General features: G+C 45.8%; 1 protein-coding gene across 6 annotated transcripts in view; it reads right to left on the bottom strand.

Annotated features, from left to right (window-relative positions):
• The window catches only part of FUBP3 (far upstream element binding protein 3), a 57,906-nt gene that overhangs the window by 3,683 nt on the left and 30,092 nt on the right, over positions 1 to 24,131 (bottom strand). For all 6 annotated transcript variants that reach the window (XM_060270199.2, XM_035112983.3, XM_035112981.3 and 3 more), the window contains 10 exons: positions 18,810 to 18,972; positions 17,541 to 17,639; positions 15,487 to 15,591; positions 14,098 to 14,200; positions 12,745 to 12,845; positions 11,092 to 11,233; positions 5,687 to 5,847; positions 4,351 to 4,424; positions 3,594 to 3,670; positions 1,702 to 1,773 (listed from right to left, as the gene is read on the bottom strand). In XM_060270199.2, coding sequence (XP_060126182.1) covers positions 1,702 to 1,773; positions 3,594 to 3,670; positions 4,351 to 4,424; positions 5,687 to 5,847; positions 11,092 to 11,233; positions 12,745 to 12,845; positions 14,098 to 14,200; positions 15,487 to 15,591; positions 17,541 to 17,639; positions 18,810 to 18,972 — 1,097 coding nt within the window. The remainder of the gene's footprint in view (positions 1 to 1,701; positions 1,774 to 3,593; positions 3,671 to 4,350; positions 4,425 to 5,686; positions 5,848 to 11,091; positions 11,234 to 12,744; positions 12,846 to 14,097; positions 14,201 to 15,486; positions 15,592 to 17,540; positions 17,640 to 18,809; positions 18,973 to 24,131) is intronic.

Below are 24,131 nucleotides of genomic sequence, written 5' to 3'. Positions count from 1 at the left end.
ATTCTTTCTTGGGTGCCAAGACTGGCTGCAAGAGAAATGCTGAGAGCAGAGAAACCCCTTGCACATTGCATTCATAGACCTGACAAAGGCATTTGACCTCATCAACCAAAGACTCTTTACACAGCTTAACAAGACAGGATGTCCACCTAACCCCCACAAGATGACTGTGTCCTTCCACAAAAAACGGGTGCAGCACCGTCCAGAAATCCAGCTCATCCTCCAGTGACTTCCCTATAAAGAGTGGTGTGAAGCAGGGCTGTGCTCTCAACCCCAACTCCCTTGGACATATTCTTCTTCTTGTTACTCTCAAGAAAAAGCCATGACTTTAGCTCAACTGCAGACGGTGTCTACATCCACTCAAGGAGCAATGGGGGTTTGTTCACCCTGGCAAGTCTCTGCGCCAAGACAAAAGTGGTGCATCCAAGATGTTGTTTGCAGATGATGCAGCCTTGACAGCGCACTCTGAGGAAACTCTACAGAAACCATCTACCATTTTGCCTGAGTCTGCAGGGAGTTCGGCCTCACCGTCAGCCTAGCAAACACCAACATCTTGGGTCAGGATGTCACCAGCACTCCATGCATCAGCACTGGCGACCACAGGCTTGAGGTGGTAGATGACTTTGTCTACCTGGGCTCCACCATAACCAGCAACCTCTCCACTGATGCTGAGCTAGACAAGCGTATTGGCAAGGCAGCTACAGCAATGGCTTGCTTCTCTGAAGGGATATGGGAGAATATGATGCTAATGTCCAATACCAAGATGAAGGTCTACCAAGCTTACATATTGAGCTTTATGGTAGTGAGACATGCACAGCTAACACCTGCCAGAAGTGTAGCTTCATTGCCTTCCACATGCAGTACATCAGGAAGGTTTTAGGGATCACATGTCCAGCAGAGTCTCAAAAGAATATGTGCTCTTCCAGGCAGGCTCCCAAATGACATGCTCTACAATGAGCTGGCATCAGGCACTAGGTCTGTTGGCAGACCAACTCTGTTACAAAGATGTCTGCAAATGTGACATGAAGGCTGACAACATCAACCCCGCCATGTGGGAATCCCTTGCAGACGACCACAGTTCCTGGAGACAGTCAGGTCATACATCAATAGCAGTGACCAGAGGAGGAATGAGCACTGGGAGGAGTGAAGAGAGAAGCAACGCCCTGGTGCATCTGCAGCAGCACAACCAGACGCATTCATCTGCCCCAGCTGCAACAAAACATGTCTCTTCCGTTTTGGTTTCTACAGCCACAGAAGGAGCTGTAACTCTCCAACAGTTTGACTTCACCCCCAAAGGAACACTCCTTCATTGTCTTCTGAGGTAGACTGGGTGCCAACAAAAATGTTGTAGATGAACTTCTTCATCCTGGGTTTTGACACTTTAGATGTATATTTTTGGAACCCAGCTTATTTCTGTAGTGGCAGGTTGCTTTAAAGTGCTTTTAATTTTGTGTTTTAATTCTTGTAACCTACCCTGGGACCTTAGGGTGAAGGGTGGGTAAATTAGTAATAATAACAGCCCACCTGTCCCTGTAACCTGTGAGGAAGGTTAGGCTGAGAGGTAGCAACTGGCCCATAGTCACCTAGTGAGCTTCATGGCCAAGTGGGGATTTGAACCCTGGTCTCTCCCAGGTCCTAGTTCAACACTCTTAATTACTGCAACACACCCACTCCACTCCACTCCACCCACTCATTTTCACTCACTCTGTTTCTTGTAATAGTCCTCCCACGCCTTGCTGTAGTCTGGTTGGCTGTTCTGCTGTTGGCTCTGTTGACCTGTACAAGACACCGGGGAGACAGGAAAGGAGAAGAAAGAATAATGGGTGGGAGGTGCAGAGAACAGTGCTTCTTGCACTTGGGGGGGGGGTGTTATCAGGTTGTTGTTTTATTTTGATTATGTATTTTGTGGTTTTATATTTTGAGTTTATTCTGTGAACCACTCTGAGACCTCAGAGTATAGGGCAGTATATCAATTCAATAAATAATAATAACAACACAACAACACAACAAACATACACAACACTAGCCCTGCATGATAGGCAGGTAGGCCCCCAAAGTAGCTCATGGTGAACCTTCCTCTAAAAAAGCAAACATAGTTCTGATTACAGGTAGGTAGCCATGTTGGTCTGACATAGTCAAAACAAAATAAAAAAATCCTTTCAGTAGCACCTTAGAGACCAACTAAGTTTGTCATAGGTATGAGCTTTTGTGTGTATCTGAAGAAGTGTGCATGCACACGAAAGCTCATCCCTATGACAAACTTAGTTGGTCTCTAAGGTGCTACTGGAAGGATTTTCATAGTTCTGAATAAAGGGCTGAATTAAACAGGAGCACAGGAAGCTGTTAATGTCCGGCCACTGGTTCATCTAGAGCAGCACTGTGTACTCTGACTGGCAGTGACTCTCTGGAATTTCAGACAAGCATATTTCCTAGACCCACCTGGAGATTGAACTTGGGACCTTTTGCATGCAAATGATATTCTCAAATGCTGAGCTACAACCTGACTACCAGTCAGGAGACATGTCTGTAACAGAGTTTATGAAGAAGGCTTCCCTCTATAGAGCTGGCATTCTTGATTTTTAATGTAAAGGGGGCAATAAAAATTAATAGCACCTTCTGACCACCTAACTACCCCGCACACACCCTGTTGCAATGGGAAGCTTTTGAAGCAGGGGTGGTTGTGTGGTGGTGGAAGAGGAGGACAGTGATGTGCAGGGCAGCAAAGTCCTAACTTGAAGAGTGTTGAGGGCTTGACCAAAGCATTCTCTTCCAAGGAGAGTGACACAGAGTCTGCAGCAAGGCTGACGGGACATGCTGAAACACCATGTTCCATGGCAAAGTGTTTTCACCCCACCTCATTTACTGAAGGTGAGGAAATTAAAATCTAGAGGAAATGTGCGGGAGGGCTGTGGGGAGGAGAAGTGTCCCCTCTGCTCAGAGGCAGAAGGGGAAAGAAGCGGGCACTTGTTGTTAGTTCTGATGAGCAGAGCTCTGAGCGCGATTCAGTCTCGATCTTAAAGACAATGGAATTATAAGGGTGGGGAAGTGGGAAGCCCAAGTTAATAGGTTGCTACAGATATGCCTAACACGCAAACCTGAGCTCATGGTTTGTCTTGCTCCAGACAAACAGTAAGCTGTAGCCAATTTTTGTTGGTGGTGGACTATTGGTGGTTTGGCTGGAGTGGCACAAACCACCTAGATTTGGACATAAGGTTAAGCTAAACCATGGCTTCGTTGTGAGTTGTGTGGCAAGCAGGATGACCAGAGAGAGAATGGGAAGGAATTAAGTGGTTGTGATTTTAGCCAAAGTTTAGCTAAAGTGCTAGTAGAAAACTGGGCTGCTGCATGACAGGGAACTCCAGATATTGTATGTTTGAAGTCATGCTTCCTTTACGAGTCCCAGGGTGGGCAACCTGTAGCCCTCCATATGCTGTTGGACCATGACTCCCACCCAGCATAGCCAATGGTAAATGGGAGATGGTAGCCCAGTGACATATGGAGGGTAAGAGGTCCCCCACAGCTGAGCCCAATCAACTTAAATGTGGGCGATCCTTGCACCTGTCCCCCTGCAATCCCTACAATTACAATACACTTACTTGGAACCTGCTGCCCAGGCTGCTGCCACGTCGGATAGGTGCCACCCCAACCCTGCGTCATGAACGCCTGAGGACCGCTGTGGAAGACAAGGCCATTAGCAACAGAGGAGTGAAAATGAGGTGGTTCAGGAACATTGGTGAGTTGGGATTAATGTTTGTTGAAAAGTGCTGAAACTGAACATGCTGTGTAAGAGATTAGGTGTGGATGAGTTTCACTACTGACATATTGGTATAAAAAGGCACTGGTTCCAGTGGAGTATTTTCTTAGAACCTTTCCCATGCCCAGATGCTGCTGTACTACAACTCCCATTAGTCCCAGCAAGCATGGGCAATAGCCAGGAATGATGGGAGTTAAAGTCCAGCAACATCAGGAGAGCTAAAGGTCTCCCACCTTGATTTAAGTCAATGGTAAGACGGCCTCCTGCCCAAGCAATGATCCAATGGAAGGAACCAATGAGATTTATGACAGGGAAGGGAAGTCCATGCTATGATTATCAACCTTCTAAGGCTGCATGTGCCTACAGGCATCCCAGTAAAGCTTGGGAGGGCCACAGTCCTTGCCCCTGACTCCCATCCCATCTCCCAGAGCCTCAAAATTACAAGCTTTAATTAAGTTCATCAGGGCAGTGCACAGACTTCTTGTTCTTCTGCAAAAGCATTGAAGACCAAGGATGCTGCTCAATCACACATACAATCCTATTTGAGGGCAGGGGAGCAACCTAACGGTGAAGGGAAAGCAGGGAAGTAAACTACTTACTTTTGGTGAGGTGTAGCAGGTGCCTGATTGAAGGGGCTCTGGCCAAAACCTCCAGGACCACCCAGACCAGTACCCTGGAGAAAAAACAAACAGGTAATTTATTCACCACTCTGACTGGACTTAGTGAGACTGCACCTGAGATTTAAGGTGCTGAGGAAGGCTTCTCAAAATGGAGACTTTAATTCTCTTTCATGTTTACAGATTTATAAATAGCTTCGTTCTGAGGGGGTACAAGATAAAAGTAGGGTAAGCAATGCAGAGCCCACTTTATATATATAAAAAAAGCAGCAGTAGAATCATTCCCTGAAACCTCTAAGAGCAATACAGTGGTACCTCAGGTTAAGAACTTAATTCGTTCTGGAGGTCCGTTCTTAACCTGAAACTGTTCTTAACCTGAGGTACCACTTTAGCTAATGGGGCCTCCCACTGCCGCCATGGGGCAATTTCTGTGCTCATCCTGAAGCAAAGTTCTTAAGCCAAGGTACTATTTCTGGATTAGCAGAGTCTGTAGCCTGAGGTACCACTGTAAATCCCTATATTATGGATTTTAGAAAAACAGTAAAAACGCTATCTGCATATATGCAATTAATATCACATGAGGGATTGGGCCGCCCACTGGGTAAGGCCTTCTGAAATAAAAATGCATTCAAATGGGCGGCTGAGCATTGTGACGTTAGTTGCCTCTCTGATTGCAGCTGGCAATTAATCCCAGAGTTCTTATGCAAGATGCACAGGACGTGCTGAATGGGGCTGTTGGGTTTCCCCAGCACTGGCTCTAGGCTTCAGAACAGTTTTTGTATCTGTACAATGGGAACAATGGTGCCCCACGTCACTTCCTGGGACTCAGCATCCAGCAAAAACGCCCACCATCTTTGCAAATTAAAAAAAGCCTCAAGTACTGAAGGAGAATTACCATGGTGGATGTTTTGATCCTGGCGGGGGTTTTTTTTCTAGACCAGGCACAGGCAAACTCCTGCCCTCCAGATGTTTTGGAACTACAATTCCCATCATCCCTAGCTAACAGGAGCAGTGGTCAGGGATGATGGGAATTGTAGTCTCAAAACATCTGGAGGGCCGAGTTTGCCTATGCCTGTTATAGACCAATTGGATGGTGATTTGCAAGAGGTTGGACTAGATGGCCCTTGGGGTCCTTAATCCAACTCTACAATTATATTATTCTATTATTTCAATACTTATCACTTCTTTCTAGCTGTATACTGTAACAGTGACATTGTTTTGCTAGTCTTGTTCTTCATTTGACTGCAATTTCCAAAATAATTTTTTATTTTAAAAGATGATGAAGAAGAAAGTAGATGGGGAAGGGAGAGCAACTTACACCAACTTTCTCATCTATGAGATGTCTCGCAAGCTCAATCTGCTGGGAGATGCCCCGAATGGTGAATATCCGTACATTAGGGTCCGTGTTGGGAGGCGGGTTTCTCTGGAGCTCTACATGGGCTCCAGAATGTTGGTTTATGCTCTTGATATTCTCTCCCCCTGCAAAGAAGAAAGAGGGGAGAAAGAAAAAGGAGATGGAACCTGATCAGACTTTTACTTTATATATTCAGCAGCAATCATGAGTGCATGAAAGAGAAGCAGGAAGATCCAACCACATGGATTAGATCTGTCCTCATCACACTGCCATGTCCTTCAACTATCTTGGACTACAACTCCCACCATGCCACAGTAGCAACAAACACACAGTGATAAACCAGCGTTTCCCAACTTTTTTTGGCCCACCACCCTGCTCTGTGGTTCTATAAACTCACCCCAGTTCCCCCTATAAAAAGCATTATTCAGAATAGCAGTTTGCACAATCCACTAAGAGAGCTAACAACACAAGAAAATTCAAAACAGTAACAATTAATGGCACATTTATTCAAAACACAGTTAAAACTATTTAGTTTTAATTTAACCAACGTAATTGATTAAACTGATCCAGTGGTGCCCCCCTTTTCAAATAGTCACTTACATCTCCAGCTCCCACTGCCACCCATTTGCCTCTTAGTGCCCCCCTGAATCTGGCGTGATAGTAAATTAAAGAAGGGCTGTTTGCTCAGTGGCAGAGCACCTTCATTGCATGCAGAAAGTGCCAGGGTCAATCACCAGAATCTCCAGCTAAGGCCAGAAATGTTTGCTGCCTGAAACCTTGGAACAGTGCTGCTGGCAATAGGCGTAGGTGGACCAACGGTCTGAATCAGTAAGGTAGCTCCCTATGTACCATATTTAAATCAGCCCTTAATTCAGAACCACGAGGACTGGAATCTTAGTTCATTTTTAGGGGAAGGACCACAGCTCAGTGGCAGAGCAGCTGCTTTGCATGCAGAAGGCCCCAGGTTCAGTCCTCACTGGAATCTCCAGGTAGGACTGGAAACATTCCCTGCTTGAAACCATGCTGCCAGTCAGTGTGGACAATACTGAGAAAGATGGACCAGTGGTCTGACTCAGCATAAAGCAGCTTGCTATGTTCCTGAAGCGGTAGCCAGTGCAAATTAAAAGGAAAAAGTAAGGTTAGAAGAGAGCAACCCCTCAGGAGACCTAATCTGCTGCTTCCTTTTGTAGGTGAATAAGCAGGTGAATGGGCACTGGTGCAATTAGCTGTTCCCTCACAGTGAAATCATGCACCCAGAGCACAATTTATCCCAGCAAATTCCCAGAAGAGGTCTTTGGTTATCTGAGATAGAGCTGGTGGGATGTCTGCTGATAGCGATGGAAACTCTGAAGATGCTACCTTTGTTGTTGTTGTTTTTTTAAAAAAAGAGTGTGAAACAGTAGCAGCTTGTACTAGGGTGGAGCAAGACTAATGAAAGTTTGGTTTGACTTGGCGGGCCAGGAGGAGAAAAAGGCAGCAGCACACATACGCTCTTGGAGGAGGGTCTCCGTCTCTTAATGAAATTTGCTTAACAAAGGCAGCGGCTACAATGGGCCAATTCTTCTTCTGTCGGAATTTCACACAAGAGGGGAGGTTAGCCTCAGCTTGCAGAGAGGGAGACAAAAGGGGTGGGGAGTTGTGATATGCTTGACCCCTCCTGGTCCTGGATACAGCCACCAGTCAAAACCCAAGGCAACAGGGTGGAGAGGGCACTCTGGCGATCCAAGCGGACAAAACCAATTAGTTGAGCATCTGCGGCAGCTTGCTCTGTTCCGCCAACCCCCTTTCCGATGGGTCAGCGCGAGTAACTGGAGCAAATCCCAACCTGGCAGCTACCAGGCATAAACACGTACGCTGAGTTGATATCCGTGCAAAGCAAGCAATTCCACCTAGCACAGAACAAAACGGCTGCTGCTACTCCCGACTCTTAAGAAAACCATCCAATCTGACCAAATGTATAATAAGAGGCTCACGGCCGGATCAGGCCAGCGGTCCACCCAGGCTAGCATCCTGTTCTCACAGTGGCCAACCAGATGCCTCAGTGAGGAAACCCTCAAGCAAGACTCCAGCACAAGAACATTCTCTCCCCCTCCTAGAGTTTGCAGCAACTGGTGTTCAGAAGCATTGCAATCAAGTAAATGGTTAGAAAAATCTTCCTGGACTATAACCAATTCAGGCTTCGAGCAGTAGATTAGATGTTATTTTATTACAATCATAACCTGCCCCAACTCCCAAAAGGAAGCCAGGGCAGCAAACATACCTGTGATTAAAAATAAAAATGAAAAGAAAATGTAAGTAAGATGTTTAACAACTTCTACAAAGATTAAAATGTCTAAAAAACATATTTACGAACAGACTTTACCAAATCATTCCTCTCTGGGTAGGCCTGCCGAAATGGAAAGGTTTGCATGGAGATGGTGCCTGCCTAATGTCAAGAGACAGGGAGTTCCAAAGACCTCCCACACTAAAGGAACAACTCATAATGAATGCAGAGCAAAGACTGTGTGGCTGTTGTAGAAGTGGAAATTCTACAGACTGAAGGGACTTACTTGCCACACTTCCATTTACATCTTTTATACACACAAATGCAAGCTTGTGAAGGAGAAAAGTTGAAGCAACAGCCTCTTCATGGGCATGCATGCTTTTTTCTGCATGTACAATTTAAAAAATGGTGGGGCAAGTATTGTCACTGTAAATCCCCCCCCCCAAGTGATCAACAGGCACTGCTAGCTTTACGTTTGGGGGGAATCTTTGGTCAAGGCTGCCTCCGCGGGGGGCCCTCCTTCAGTGAGTCCGCCTTCACACTGCATTCAGGATCCCTCTTTGGTTTGTTACTACCAACACAGTTCATTCGTAAGCAATACAATTCCAAAGGGACTTTGCTAAAAAGAAGACTTAAGGCATTATCTTGCAGCTCAATTTACTAAGTCATCACATCGCTCAAAAACAGCCCGTCAGTTAAAATTGGCTCATAATGAAACGCCGCCAGCGAGCCCACTATTTGAAATAGGTTGTTAGGACGTTAGGATGTCATGAAACTTAAATACACCATTATCCTCTTTCTTTTAGGAAGCTTCTTGTATGGATGTTAAATGTGTAAGCGAGCGTCACCTTTTCCCCCCTCTGCCCCTTGAGAAGTCCACCCATCGGCCTTGGACCTTTTGCCCTCCCAGAGGCATTCAAAAGGGGAATCTCACTCCCAAAGACATTTCCTTCGAGGAAGGAGAAACGAGGACAGATAATTAGCCAGCTACTCAATAAAACGCCTGCTTATGCCTCTCAGTGCCGCGTTAATTCGAGTATGAGATTCTTTGAAAAGAAAACAGGGGAAAAAAGAGTGTGGTTCTCCGTTTCAAAATAATTAAATTCTATCTAAGGGCTAGGAGTGAGGAATTCTGCGAAGCTGGCTGGGGACGGACTACTGATCTCTCAATAGAGGAGAAAAGCGGTACAATGGAGGCAGTGATTGGTCACAGACTCACTTTTGTCTGACCATTGCCTCTGGTCAAAACCAAGTTTTGCAGCGTTCTCCCCCTTGCCGCCCAAAGCACTACAAAAACTGAATGGAGGAAATATTTGTTGCTGCAAATATGAAAATGCACCACAGGCATTGATAGTGAGTTTCAACTCTCTGGGAACGTCTAGCTTCCTCCCATCACCATTCTGAGCAACTCCCAACCCACACAGAGGAAGCGCCTTCAAGGGAAACACAATTATGAGGGGGGATGACATGACGTTGTGCTGCCCAATGCCAGAAGTTTCACCTCTGTTCACGAGCGAGGGTCACCCGCTTCGAACATGGTGCCTTTCTGCACAGACCCATTCAACAGAAGAGCTTCCATTCTTCCACCTGACCACGGATGCATGTGGGTGGGTGGGGGAGCGACTGAGCAGGCGAGGCCCCCCGCAGCTGGACGTGAAATTGTAAAGCAATTAATCAAACGGGGCTAAAAGGCAATGTTGACAAGAGAAGGGGCTGGCCACGCTATCTGTCAAGACTGCTGCGTTTATCATGGAAATCCAATGGGGCCCCGGAGAGGCAGCTGTCTGTCTCTGCAGCAGTGGCACACACAGGAGGGAGGAAGACTTGACCACTGCAGAACGGGCTGGCCCCAGACCTCACGCCACCATTACCCTTTTAGACAAGAAGGACCAGGAGTAACGATTATATAGTGAGGATATTTAAAATATAGACCAATAAATTGGAAACTGATGCAGAAATGTAATGGGCTGCAGACTGGAAAAATGAGAGAACGTAACTGGCAGCTCCAACTGGTCCATACATTCACCTGATACATTTACAGTCTATGTTCCGCAATCTTAAAGGGTTGTGAGCAAAGAGGCAGTCTCGCTGCCTGCTATTGTAATACACTGATTCCTTTTCCTGGGAAACTCAATGCCCAAGTCTAGGCGTCACCTATAAGCTCTGGAACTGCTGCTGCTGGGCAGCGGTCACAGTGTTGGACTTAGGGGACCTAGTTCAAATCCCCTCCCACACATGAAGCTCACTATCTTGTTTTATAGGGTTCTTATCAAAGGAGGGGTGGCTGTTTCATGTACCTGAGGCTCCTCAAGCAGAATGAAAAGATAGCAAATAGTGTCTCAAAAATGTATTCTTAGAGCAGCAGAGCCTGAACCCCATGAAAAAAAAGGAGCCAGGCAGGTCACTCAAGGAAGGGAGTTTCACAGAGTTTGGGGGCCACCACAGAAAAGGCCCTGCACATTGCAACTCTGTCAGCTGCCTGGTTTTTTTTTTAAATAAAAACAACAACCCCAGAAGGCAGTTTGAGCATGTAGGCCTGTTTCCACTGGGGGAGGGCAAAGAGATGCTATTGATTGATTGCCTTTATATCCTGCATTTCTTCCAAGTTGGGATTTGGCTTACAACACTTAAAAACATCATTATAAAATACAGTAGCCCCTTGGCCTATTTTACCCTCGGGTAAAGTAAACTTTACCAGCAATTCAAATCCAGTTTGCCCCAACAGCAGCCCAGTGATCAGCATCACCTACTCCTGAATTTCCAAAGGTCCATCTGAGCAAGGAAATATTAGCTTGCCAGTGGAAGGAAAACAAAGAGGGAGTTAGTCTGACCTCTTGGGAGGAACTCCGCAATATGGAAGCAGCCACCAAGTCTCCCTCTCGTGTCACCACCAACCATGTCTCTGATGCTGATGGAAGACTGAGAGAAGGCTGACATCAGAACACTGGGAAAACTTCCAATATCTGGTAATGCAGAACCACCTCCCACTTTTAAAGTACTGAGTTTTAAGATTTCCATGCATTTAGTTCTGTTCCCTACAGTCAGTTGGACTAGACGCCACTTGGGTTCCTTTCAACTTTACAATTCTATGATTCATGCTGCTTACCTTTGCCTATGACCAGGCCGCATTTGTCAGCTGGCACTGTGTAGGTGATTTCATGCATGCCCCCAGGGGTTCCAACACTCCAGTCTCCGCGGCTGCGCCCTCTTCCCCGAGCCACAGTGAGGCTTCCAAAACCATCACGCTCCTTGAAGAAGAAAGAGGGCACACCTGTTAACATGTTTACGGTCCTCCTGGGACTTGTCATTTGCTGCATTGCCATACACTCAGACAACAGCCTTGCTGCCCAATGGATCTGTTGAGCTGCTTAAAATCAGAATTTGCCAACCTGGTGCCTGCCTGATGTTTTGGTCTACAACCCCCATCAGTCCCTTCTTTAATAGCAAGACCCAGTGAAACCCCAAGGATTCTACACACAGCCACAATATCTGTGTTTACAAGTCCCTCCTATCCTGGATAACGGGCAACAAGTCTGTTGGCCTTCTGTGACTGTGGTGTGGACCAGCTACTCTCCAAGGTCTTTATTTCTGACAGAAAGTGGGTTCATCCTCCTTTCCAAGTTTCTAGTCAAGGGAAACAGGTTTGAAAATGGGAAAGCAGTGTCCAAGTGCTGCAATTTTTGGACAGGTATTTTGCCGAAAGATTTTCAGACTAAATTTACCGCACCAGCATTCACCAGGGCCAACTTAAGGACGTGTGAATTTATTTGCTCTACTAGCAAGTCTCTTGATAGTATGCAGAAGAGATAACAACATCCATGTTTCTCAGCTTCAATATATGCAAATGAATGAAAGGTGGTATCAGCCAACCTGATAACTCACCCAGCTAGTGAATTCCCCCCCCCCTCAAAAATCACCACTTAAGTATGTAACTACCTACACTACCAGCGCTTATAGGAAAAGGGTCATGGCTCAGTGGTAGAGCACTTAGCTTTGCATGTAGAAGATCTCAGGTTAACTCCCCAACATCTCCAGGCAGGGCTTGGAGTGACTGCTTGAAAACCCCATGAGCGGCTGCCAGTCAGTGTAGACAATACTGAGCAAGATGGTCCAGTGCTCTGACTCAGCAGGTTGGTTCTTTTTTAATTCAACCTTTTATTCAGAACTGTATGAGGACTAGAATCTTAGTTAATTTTGAGGTGAAAGGCCATAGCTCAGGGGTACAGAACCTGCTTTGCATTTGGAAGGTCCCAGCTTCAATCCTAGGCATCATCTCCTGGTGGGACTGGAATGAATTGTCCAGTCTAATACTCTGGACAACTGCTACCAGTCAGCATGGATAATATTGAACTATAATATTGAGCTACATAGACCAATTGTCTGATTCAGTGTAATAATAATAATAATAATAATAATAATAATAATAATAATAATAATTTATACCCTGCCCATCTGGCTGAGCTTCCCCAGCCACTCTGGGTGGCTTCCAACAGAATATTAAAACAGAATAAAACACCAAACATTAAAAACTTTCCTAAACAGCTTTGTGTAGGGTTAGGGCCACAGTTAAATAGCAGAACATCTGCTTAGAATGCAGGAGGTTGCAGTTTCAATCCCCCCAATGGCATATCCAGGTAGAGATGGGAATGTTCATCTGCCTGAAACCCTGGAGAGCTACTGCCAGTCAGTGTAGAAAGCACCAATCCAGACAGATCAGTGGCCTTACTCTGCATCTGAAACTTTCCTATGTCCCACCTACCTGCGCAGTGATAATGAGTTCGTTGATTATGTGAGCTGCGTGCTGACACCGATCTGGAAGGCCCATGACCTGCGCAACTCTTTCCGGACTAATCCCATCATCTGTGGAGCAAGAGGAGACAGACCCTAAACTAAATACAAATACAAAGTGGGAAAAGGCAGGGATACAAATACAAAGTGGGAAAAGGCAGGGAGGAAGGAGCTTCCCATGAGAGAAGGGAAATAAACAGGCCACATGTCCACTCAGTGCCACCAATATATGCACATCTGGCTCATACAAGACTATATGGAACCTCCATTCTCAATAAAGATGGAACTTAAAATGGGAGAATACTTTTATTATTTGCAAATGGAATCTCTGTCTGTGTTAATACTTTATCATCCCTTTGGAGTTGTGTTGTATCTTTGTAATTTGGTCCTTCAAGGCTGTGACACTTTTAGGGTTTAACTTTTAATTCTTCATTTTAGTTACTTTTTGTTATGTCTGCATTTTTGTTGTTAACAAATCAATAAAACCAACCAATCAATAAAAAAGGAAATTTTAAAAAGGGATAAAACATGCCTCCAGGACTATAGCTGAGGAAGCAATATTTATATGGTGGCAACAAGAAACAGGGGCAAAATCTCCCAGAGGAAAGGACTGCCACATCACATGAGGAATTTAAGGCTATGCAAGCTGGCACTGGAGAAAAAACAAAATACGATACAGTACCTTGGAACAGAACCTGCCCTTGCCCCAGGCATACAGACTTACAATTTTGTAATTGTTTTAACATTTTTATTGTGTGATGTTATTTAATGCTTTTATTTTAAAATGCAACATACGCTGGTGAAATTAAGCTCCTGTTGCTTTGGACTGATTTACAGTGCCCCTCGCCAAAGTGTTCCCTTGTGCTCTGATCTCCTCCCCAGATCTTTGGCTGTGGGCCTTGCACTGAAATGAGATGGGGATGTGACTGTAAGCTCAGGGGTGCAACACCTGCTCAGCATACAGAAAGCCCCTGGGTTCAATACTCCTGCCATCTTATAGGCAGGGCTAGAAAAGACACCCTGCAAGAAGTCCCTGGAGAACTGCTGCCATTTGGTGGTGGCAGTACTGAGTTCAGTGAACCGACTTTATATAAAGGCTATGTTCTCAACTTTGGGAAAGGGGCATAGCTTGGTGGCAGGCTCAATTCTCAGCATTTCCAGATACAATTGAGAATATCCCCTGCCTAAAACGCTGGAGAGCTGTTGCCAGTCAGTATACAGACACTATCTGAGCTGAGTGAAGCAATGATATAAAACAGATTCCCTGGGAGGGAGAGAGAAAATGGTTGCCAGTTACAGGCTATACACTAAAAAATAGACAGACCTGGTTTAAATTGAATCCTAACACCAGCATCATTCTGGATCTTCTTTATCATCTCTCCATTTCTTCCTATTACGATTCCCACTGCAAACCTAGGCACTGAGACCTAGCAGGAAGAAAGAAAAGCAGTGAGAGGAAGCAGACCCAGAAAGGTAGCACACAAGACACCCCGTTAGCTACATCAGGCAGCTTGAATACCAAGCCAAGAGACACATTCACATACTTAAGAAAAAACATTGCTACCACTTTCTGGAACAGAAAGCAAATCATCCCATGTTAAGTCCAGCTCTGCAATTCCCAGAGGCAGTCACGCACGTATCAGGAAGGGGGGAAATCTAAGCATTGTTTGCCCCACTTTATACCTCAGATTTGAACCCTACACTCCACATCCAAAGCTGCACATTCTGGGGATGGGAAAATGGGAAACCTTAAAAGCCTAGTAGTTAGATGTGGCCCTTTCAGGCTTCTCTGTCTGACCATTGGGACATGCTGGCTGGGGCTGATGAGAGTTGTAGTCCTAAACATCTGGAGGGCACTGGGCTGGGGGAAGACTGTTAACACTGTTTCGTGCATGTAGTGCAGCCTCTTTACCAAACTTTTTTTCTGTATTTCTGGAAATTTGAAGGGCTGGGAAGGCAGGATGATGAACCCAGAGTAAGAAGGGAGGTCAATGCCTCCTTGTCCCACCGGCACTGGCTGATGCTCCTCAGGGAGCATATTCCTCCAGACTCAACCTTGGCGATCCAGTGGAAGTCAAAAGGGTGACAAAGTCCAGACAAGGATGAAGTTGACATCACTGGACAAGATGAATGCACCAAGGGACTGGCCTACTACTACATTCTTTTGCTTAGCATTTGCTTATACTCTATTGCACACACCCATACCCCAAAATAGCAGACGTTGGTGTCATCAGCCCAATCCTGCAGAATCAGGTCTTCCGATAAGAAATTCAGCCAGTGTTTTCTATTTTAACCTTCAAAGGTTTGCTTTAAAATTGTCTTGGCCACCAGCCTTATGCTGACAATTAAGAAAGCATGTTCTTTAATAAGCTAGCTGATGACAGGTTTAAAATTTTTTACTATGGTTTTTATAATTGTTGTTAACTGCACTGATACTTATTTCTATGAAACTGCAGTAGAGAAGCATTTTTTATACTGTATATAAATGTGAAATTTTCACAGCCACCTAAAACTATGCAAGTACAGTAACACTCAGCAAATGAATGAATAAACATGGTGATGATGATAATGATAATAATAATAATAATCTCCCCACTCCCTATTTTTCCCCAGGGAGAAGATTCCTACTGCAGGGTGTTGAACTAGATGACACCTTGAGTACCTTCCAACTCTACAATTATATGATTCTGTAACATACAAGACATGTCCATACCTCTATGCTGCCTCCACCCATTCTGGAAGTAAAGTCGTTGCGTACGCCTCTGAAGTCCGCCTGGTCTTTCTCTCGAATGATCTCCAGTACCATCTCTCGTGCTTGCTGTACAAATGCAGGAAGAGGAAAACAAGCTGATTACAGATTCTTTGGACCCTAGCAATAAAATGTGATCCCTACCTCCTAACAGGAGTGGCTTCTCCACAAGCTAACCACTTCCCCCAAAGCAGGGGTATTCCATTCCGCCATTTCTCTTCTGACACACTCAACATTCCATGACTATTGCGCATGCTCAGTCAACCCTGTTTGGGATGCTGTTTCTTCCCCTTCCCTTAGAGCAGCGATCCCCAGACTACGGCCCGTGGGCCGGATACGGCCCAAAGGGCTCATTTATCCGGTCCGCAGCGACCCCCGCTGCCCACTCTTACCGGCGCGGCTGCCCACTTCCAGATTGCAGGAGCGCCGGAAATAGCACATGCGCAAGCATCATTTCCGGGTTGGAGGAGGCCCGTGCGCATGCGCACAAGCTATTTCCAGTGCTCCTGTGACCCGGAAGTGCGCCGGAAATAGCGTGTGCGCACGCATATTAGCGCATGCGCAACCACCCTCCGGCCCGCCGCGTGATCAGCACTGCAGGCACCAGCCCGAAGCCCGGTAAGTTTGGAGACCCCTGCCTTAGAGCTTGGGGTTTTGTTTGGTTTGTTGTTGTTCTGGTTTTGCCAGAAGATACCTCCCTTTTCATTCAGTGGCTTCATCTGCATCAGCCCGTTACCACCCGTGTCAAATATTTACAGCATGCAACAACACTGCCCCACCCCCACTAGTTGAGTAGACTCTTGCAAACTTGCAAGCTCTGGTTTCTGGTGGCGGCGGCAGCAGGGGGGGGACTATATCTAACTTCCTGAACTCTCTCTTAAGCTTTCATGAACAAAGCAAAAGTTTGTTTCTAGACCTTGTGGAGGTACGTTTAAAAATATTCAACATCCACAAAAAGCTTACACTGTTTAAGAAACTGAGCTTTCAGATTTGGCCCTCCCTCAGGACCACTTTTCCAGGCCACCGATCCGTAGTTAACCTCCTGCCATAACCTCACTTCCATTTCCAAAATGCACTATCACTTTATTCGAGATCCAAAGGCCTCTTCTCAAAAAGAAGATCACACCTATTACACTTCTCTCCTGCTAATCTCCCAAGGCTCTCAAGGCAGCATATATGGATGGGTTCCCCTATTTTTTATTATCCTCAAAGCAACCATGTGAGGCAGGATTAAGAATACAAGAAGAGCCCAGCTGCTAGTCGAGCACCCTGCCGGCCAACCTATTGGAAGCCTGCAAGCAGGACATGAGTGCAACAGCACTTTCTCCTCCTGTGGTCCCTGGCACCAGCTATTCAGCATATGGCCTCTGACAGTGGAGGTAGAACACAGACTTCAGGGTTAGGTTGGCCCAAGGTTCTCCAAGGAGCTTCGTGGCTGAAGTGGGGAGTGATCCAAACCTAGGGCTCCCCTCACCGAAGAACATAAGATGAGCCCTGCTGGATCAGGCCAAAGACCTATCTAGACCAACATCCTGATCTCACAGTGGCCACCCAGATGCTTCTGCGAAGCCTACAAGCAGGACCCAAGCCCAAGAGCAGCACTGTCTCCACCCTGTGATTCCAGCAATGGATAACCCCAAGCCTGAAACAGTTTTCCAGCATGCCACACTCAGTTTCTTTATTGCAATTTCATGAAGCATGCAGAGGCAGCTTTATCACCGCAGTGCAAGGATTTTCATACTATTCTGTGCCCAAGCTCTAATTGTGTGGGTCACTAATGTAAAGGCAGGGTGGGTGTGGGGGGTGCAAGATGTAGATGGGGAAAGAACTGTTGGGCCCATAGGCTTGAGATGCCCCCACCCAACTCCATCGTACACACACACACACACACACACACACACACACACACACACACACGATACAAGAGACTGCAGCTCACAAATACTGCCAACTGTGCCATTGTTCCAAATCCTCCTAACGTTCCATCAGCACAACGGCAAATCCTCTTTGATACACACCTGTACTTTAAAAGCATCGCCGGTAATCCGGAGAGGTTTATCCGCTCCAGTCGGCAAAGGGCCATCTTGGATCATAATCATTTTCACGCCTGTTCGTTCCTGCAGACGTACCAATGGCGATGGGGAGGGAGAGAGAGATATATAGTGCCACAAAAAATAAATGGAAATGCCAAAACAGGCAGAAAGGCTAAGAAAATAGGAAAGGAGGGGGATATTAAAAAGCACAGATAAGCAATAGGAGCCCCCCCCCGCCCCAACCACCGCTGCAGCTATGGACATTTATGTAGTTAAGTGGCTTGGTCTAGCCAGGTTTTCCTGATGACTCCATAAAAGAAATGCAAGCAATCATGAAATGAAGAGAGGAAAGCAGACAAGGAAGCCACACTTTACCACCACCACCCAAACACATGCAATTTCACTTTGACCATTAAAAAGCTAGTGGTCATGGTGCATCCATAGAATTGTAGAGTAGGAAGGAACCCCCAATGGTCATCTAGTCCAGCCCCTTGTAATGCAGGAATTCAATATATTTTATATAAAACTCTGCAGGGGTGGAAACATTGTTGCCAACATAAACTGTTGCAGGTACCAAACAACCCAAAATAAACTGCACACTTATACTGGCTATAGCTGAATGCTTCCTTCTAACCTTGCTTTGTGGGGGTGGGGTGGGGGATCATGTGGGTGCACCCACACACAGGCACACCCAATTCAAGGTGCTGGCTTTGACCTAAACAGCCTTATTTAGTTATAAAAATATGTACTGTATATACTGCCTGCTGAATTTCTATCAGCAAAGCAATCCACTGGACTTGGCTAATTACACTAAAGGCTTGGTTTCTCTTTATCAAGTGAACCTCGCTAATTCAGAGAATGATTAACAATGCTCCTGCAGATGATCTCAGTGATCAAGTGTTCAGGGTATCCCCGAGATACCCCAGACGTAACTTGTTGCCCGGGTTTTGTGAATTAATAGATTGTGTGGCTCAGGGCATCAATGCATCAAGGACTGTCTCTCTGTACAAAATGAGTGGTGTCTGAGGCCCATCTAGATCAGCCTGCTGCTCTCTCGGTGGCTAACCAGATGCCCACTATGGGAAGCCTGCAAGCAAAATAGGAGCACAATAGCACTCTCCCTATCTGCAGTTCCCAGCAACTGGTATTCAGAGACATCCTGTCTCCAACAGCGGAGGCAGAAAATAGAGCCACCATGGCTAGTAGCCACAGACTCCTCCTACTAGCACCTGCCCGAAGCTGCATCCTGCCCACCTGTAGCTGCTTGATGGTTTCTCCACCTTTGCCAATGACGAGGCCCACTTTGGATGCCGGAATGAGGATCTCTTGGATTGTGCTGTTGCCGTCCACGTCGTTGTGGAACCCAGGCCCATTCCGACAGCGGTCCACAATCTGCCCCAGGAGCCGCTTTGCTTGTCTTTGGGGGGTGGGGTGTGTGGAAGGGAGAGAACAGAGGGGGAGAGAGAAATAGCCTCTAGGAAAACAGCTATTATATTGCAAACACCCCCATCTCGCTGGGTGTAAGGGGTGGGGACTACCACTGGAATACAGGAAGATTGAGGGGGCGGGGGAGGAGAGGGGGAAAAAAAGAGAGAAATGACAGGATACAGAAGGGAGAAAATAACCAGCGGCCATGATGGCAACTCTCTGCTTTGGATCAGATTCCCCTCTCTCAGGCACACCCCATTTTGGAGTAGGAGAGAGTGGAGAAGGAGCTCACAAAGTCCAACCAGCACCTCAAATGCTTCCTTTTCACTGAGGTGGCTTTTCCTACCTGATACACCTTCCCATCACCTTGTCCACTTGTAGCTCAAGTGGAAGAGCATCTGTCTTGCATGCAGAAGGTCCAGGTATGATTCCCTAGCATCTCCAGGAAGCCCTAGAGAGACCTCCTGCCTGAAAGGCTAGAGAGCCACTGCCTGTCAGTGTAGACCACACTGGGCTAGAGTCAGTGTTTAAGCTTGCTGCTTAAAATCATTCCTTTATTTAGAACCACGAGGTCAGGAATCCTTTTGTTAAAAGAGAAGGGCCACAGCTCAGTGGCAGAGCACTTGCTTTGCATGCAGAAAGTCCCAGGCTCAATTCCTGGCAATTCCCAGGCAGGGCTGGGAAAGTCCCTTTGCTCTCAAACCTCTCTAGCCACTGCCAGACAGTGTTGGCAAAACTGAGCTAGATGGAGCCATGGTCTGACTCTGTATAAGGCAGCTTCCTGTGTTCAGTCCCTGATGCTTCTGGTCCCTATGGCATCAGTTAGCCTCTGGTGAACTGACACCTAGCTCACCCAGCAGCACACAAAAGGAGAAAGACACCATCCTTCCACCTTTGCATTTGTGCAGGTTTTGAACAGGATGAAACTCAAGTGAGTCACTTGCAGCAGCAAAAGGAATGCACTCTCTCTCTTCTCACTTAGCTCTGAAGAAACAGACCTTTAAGCAGAAAGCCACAAAGTCTCCGCCCAGGTACTCTGTGCAACAAATGCATAATGCACCTCAATTTTTCTGGATCTTACAGCTTCTTTGCCTTACAGTTTTCCTTTTGCTCCAAAACAAAAAATACTGGAGGAAGGGTAGAGGTGAGATGGGAGCCCACTTCAGTACCAGCACAAAATAAATACGCAAAAATTCCAACCAGACTGCTTTGCCCTCTAACATGCACCTCTCAGTTATATTTATCCTTACAACTACGGAAGAAGAAAAAGAAAATCCAGGAAACCTCAATGCTTTTTTTCAATCATCCAAAAGCAACTGAAAAAAAGGAAAGAAAAGAAAGATCCCAACAGATGGATTTGGAAAAAACCCACCTACCCAAAGGCTGCGGGAGAGAAAGAGCAGCTCCATATGGCTAAGTGGGTTCCTGTTAAAGCCAAAGGCTCGTGGCTCCAAGTCCCAGCGGGGAGGTGGTCGTCAAAATGGCTTGGGAAGAGGCAAGCTCAGCTCCTGGGGAGGGGGAGGGAGGAAACACTGACCCTAAATTTTTCTATAGGGCAAGAGAGAAAGAGAAAGAGAGCAGAATCCCCACCCCCCACCCCCACCTGGGCTGTTGGGTGGAACATACAGTACTTGCAAGGGGCTTTGGGAGGGGCAGGAGGTGAGGGGGGAAATAGCCAGCAGCACCTAGGAGAATGTCTCACACCAAAGGAAGTGGCCGGTGGTGATGGTGGTGTTAACTGACACATGCCCAGCCCCAAATGGAAGCATTTTGATCTGCAGGTTTCTGCAGAACCAATGCCTCATAAGTTAATAACCACTTAAGAAGAGCCTGTTGGTTCAGGGCAATGGCCCACCTAATCCAGCTTCCTGCTCTCACAGTGGTCACCTAGATGCCCCAGTGGAAAGCCCCTCACAAGAAGGATGTGAGAGCAACAGCAACTCTCCCAGCTTGTGATTTCCAACAACTGGCATTGAGAGGCAACCTGCTCTTGATACTGGAGGTATAAAATCAGAACAGCCATGCCGGATTCAGGCCAGTAGCCTATCTGGTCCAGCATCCTGCCCTCTGAATGGTCAACTAGATGCCTCATGGAAAACCTGCAAGCAGAAGCTGAGTGCAACAGCACTCTTCCCTCCTCCGGTTTCCAGCAACTGGTATTCAGACTGCACACAGGCAGAACATAGCCATCAATAGCCTTCTCCCTCTAATGAGGAGGATAATTAGTTGATTGAGGCATGTTTCTGGTAGTGCCCTTTTTAGACTGAGAACGTAGATAAAGGAGGCCACTTGGGCATGCAGTCATCCTGGGGAAAACAAGAACACCCTCATTTGATCAGATGTGGCCAATGAAAACTAGCCACTAGGCCAGGGGTCCAAAAACCCATCCACCTAGGCAAGTGTTTTTCACACTCGAAGAACTGGGGCTGCCAAAGCAATGCTCCCCTCCAGATGTCTCTTGGGACTCCCATTTCCCCTCACCTTTGAGGATTGTCCTTACTGGCTTCTGGGTGTTAAATACTCAACAACATCTGGCGAATGCCACACCGTCTGGAAGGATACATTTTCTTCCCCCAAGAGAGCAGTGATTAAAGCATTGGACTAAAGACATGGGAGATCAGGCTTCAAATACCGACTTGGATGGACCTCCAGTAAAAAGGAATGGTGGATTGTCATTCTACCAGAAGATAAAATTATGTGGTGATTGATGATACTCAGACAGACATTCTGGATATTAAATCACTCTGGAAAATAAGGGTGACTGAGTGGGAGAATCCTCATATGCTTTGATTGAGGCTGTTCTCTGCTATCTGTGCCTGGGGACTTGGACAGGGGTCAGAACAAGCTGAAGAGCAAGTACCTGACACTACATAAGACGTACACCTTTATTAGTATAAAATCTGTATCCTCTCTTAAACACTTTCAGGATAAGAAAAACTATCTCGGATAGATTTATCTGTCTGCTGGTGAAAATCTGCAATTGGAAATCCTGTAAAAACTACTTTCTGTCGTTAAGAGTAACAAAGGGAAAATGGGTCTAAGCTTGATTTATGGATGACAATAAAGATTAAATGGATGAGGCAATTATTTCTTTTCCTTCTTTGGGGGAAAAATGAAACTGAAAGTAGAGAGCCCTCAGTGGGGAAAGAATCTTGCTGTGGCTGTGACAGTGCTCTTAAGGTGGAACCTTAAGGGGGAGTTGGAACTTTTAAAGAAAATGAGTTACAAATAACATCAAAAACATCAAAAGTATCCAGTACAGCAAATATATCTTTGACTTTTCCAGTGACTGTTGGGATCATTCAAAAGTTGTTGGCTGAACAATTAAAAATGATCAGATCAATGTTTGATGAATCAGAGGGTGATGAAATAGAAAATATCCAGAGACTTAATCAATGAAAAGCTGGCAGGATTGGATGATGAAATAGTAAAATGGGGGAAAGCAGATGATGAAATGGGATTGCCTTCTATCCAAGGATTTGGAGGAGAGGATGGAATCATTAATAGAGAGATGGAGAGTCACCTGCATTTGACACTGATGGCGCTGCAAGAAAAATAAGCCTATGGAAAACCCCAATCCTGGCCTTTCTTCAGTTTTAGCAGAGAGAAAGTATTCTGCATATAATTTGGAGTGAATTTAGAGAATGATGCTAATAAATTCATGGTGCTTTCTCTGGAAAAAAAATGAAAAGGGAAGCTCCTAAAGGAGGAGATCCAGAAACTATCGTAAACAACATAAAATGGAAAACAGGAAATTGAATTTGAACACATGGAACTGGGTATGAATTGAAGAATATATAGTAAGGGGAGGGGGAAATTAATTTTATTAATAGGGATAAAGTTAATTATTAGTAATAATAATTTGGGAATCCCTCCTGAATATTTCATGGGAAGAAGAAATGAATGATTAAGACACTTTGACTTAGAATATGGTTTGACAGAAAGTGGAGAAGATGAATATTAACACTGACGGAATGTCGTTAATAATCTTTTTCTAATGTAACCAACAGACAGAAAATTGGAAGCTTATTTTCTCTATCTTTAATGTTTCTTTCCCCTTTGTTTTTCCCCTCTTGTCTTTTCTTGTTTCCCCTCCCCCCCTTTTTCTTCATGTTTCTTTTGGAATACTAGGTTTGGGGGTCTTTATTAAGCTCCAGGAATTAAGTATCTATGGGGTGGTGGGTGGCTGATGGAGGACCCTGGGTGGAATAAAGGGAAGTGTTGGTCTCCCAGGGTGAGAGGCTAGGAGGAAAAAATGAGGGATTCCAAGTGAGAGCTAGGAGGGACTGCTATCCTCTATAGGTGGTGGGGGCTAAGAATCGCCTCCAGGAGAGGACTCAGTATTCTACTTGGTTCTCTTTGTAGTTTCTGTAGCTATTATCTTATTGATAAACAATGTATTCAAATACCCACTTGGACATGAACTTCACTGGGTGGTGGCCTTGGGCCAGCCACTGCCACTCTCAACCTATCTCACGGGAGTGGTGTGGGGATTAAATGAAAACTAGGACCTGGGAGAACAGGGCTCAAATTCCCCCCTCAGCGATGAAGCTCACTGGATGGCCTTAGGCTAGTTACTTCCTCTCTCAACTTAACCTACCTCTCGGGGTTGTGGTGGTGGGGAAATGGGGAGCAGGAGACAATGTATGCCACCTTGAGCTCCTTGGAGGAAAAGTGGGATATAAAAATGTAAAAAAAAACAAAAAACTCTTGCACCTGCTGTTCCCCCCCCCCCATTCCTCTGCTGCTGCCTTTCCTTAACCGATCGTCCTCAATGGCAGAAAGAGGTTCTCTTTGCTCACCAGGAGTGTGGGGAGGGCTTGGAAATGTTTCTTCTCTTCAACAAGCCACTGTTCAAGTGAGCCAAGACCTTTGGATGCCTCTGTAACAGGCTTTTTTATAAAAAAAAAATTACACAAAAGGGAGAGAGATCCTTTGTGCTGCTCTAGGAGGTTTGAGAGAGTATTGAGGAGAAAAAGCAGGAACGAGACATGGCTGACATGCTTTGAGAGGTCCAGACTATGGAAGCACGGAAAATAATAATAATTAATAATTAGGATTACAATTTGGTTCTTTTCTTTTAGTTTATTGTTTTCAATTGGAGAATGATCATATATTAATGGGCAGTTTGTACTGGAAAATTAATAA

This window comes from Zootoca vivipara, chromosome Z2 (genome assembly GCF_965207765.1).
Source record: "Zootoca vivipara chromosome Z2, rZooViv2.hap1.1, whole genome shotgun sequence".
In the NCBI taxonomy this organism is placed as follows: Eukaryota; Metazoa; Chordata; class Lepidosauria; order Squamata; family Lacertidae; genus Zootoca; species Zootoca vivipara.
This window is presented reverse-complemented; position numbering and strand designations above follow the sequence as displayed.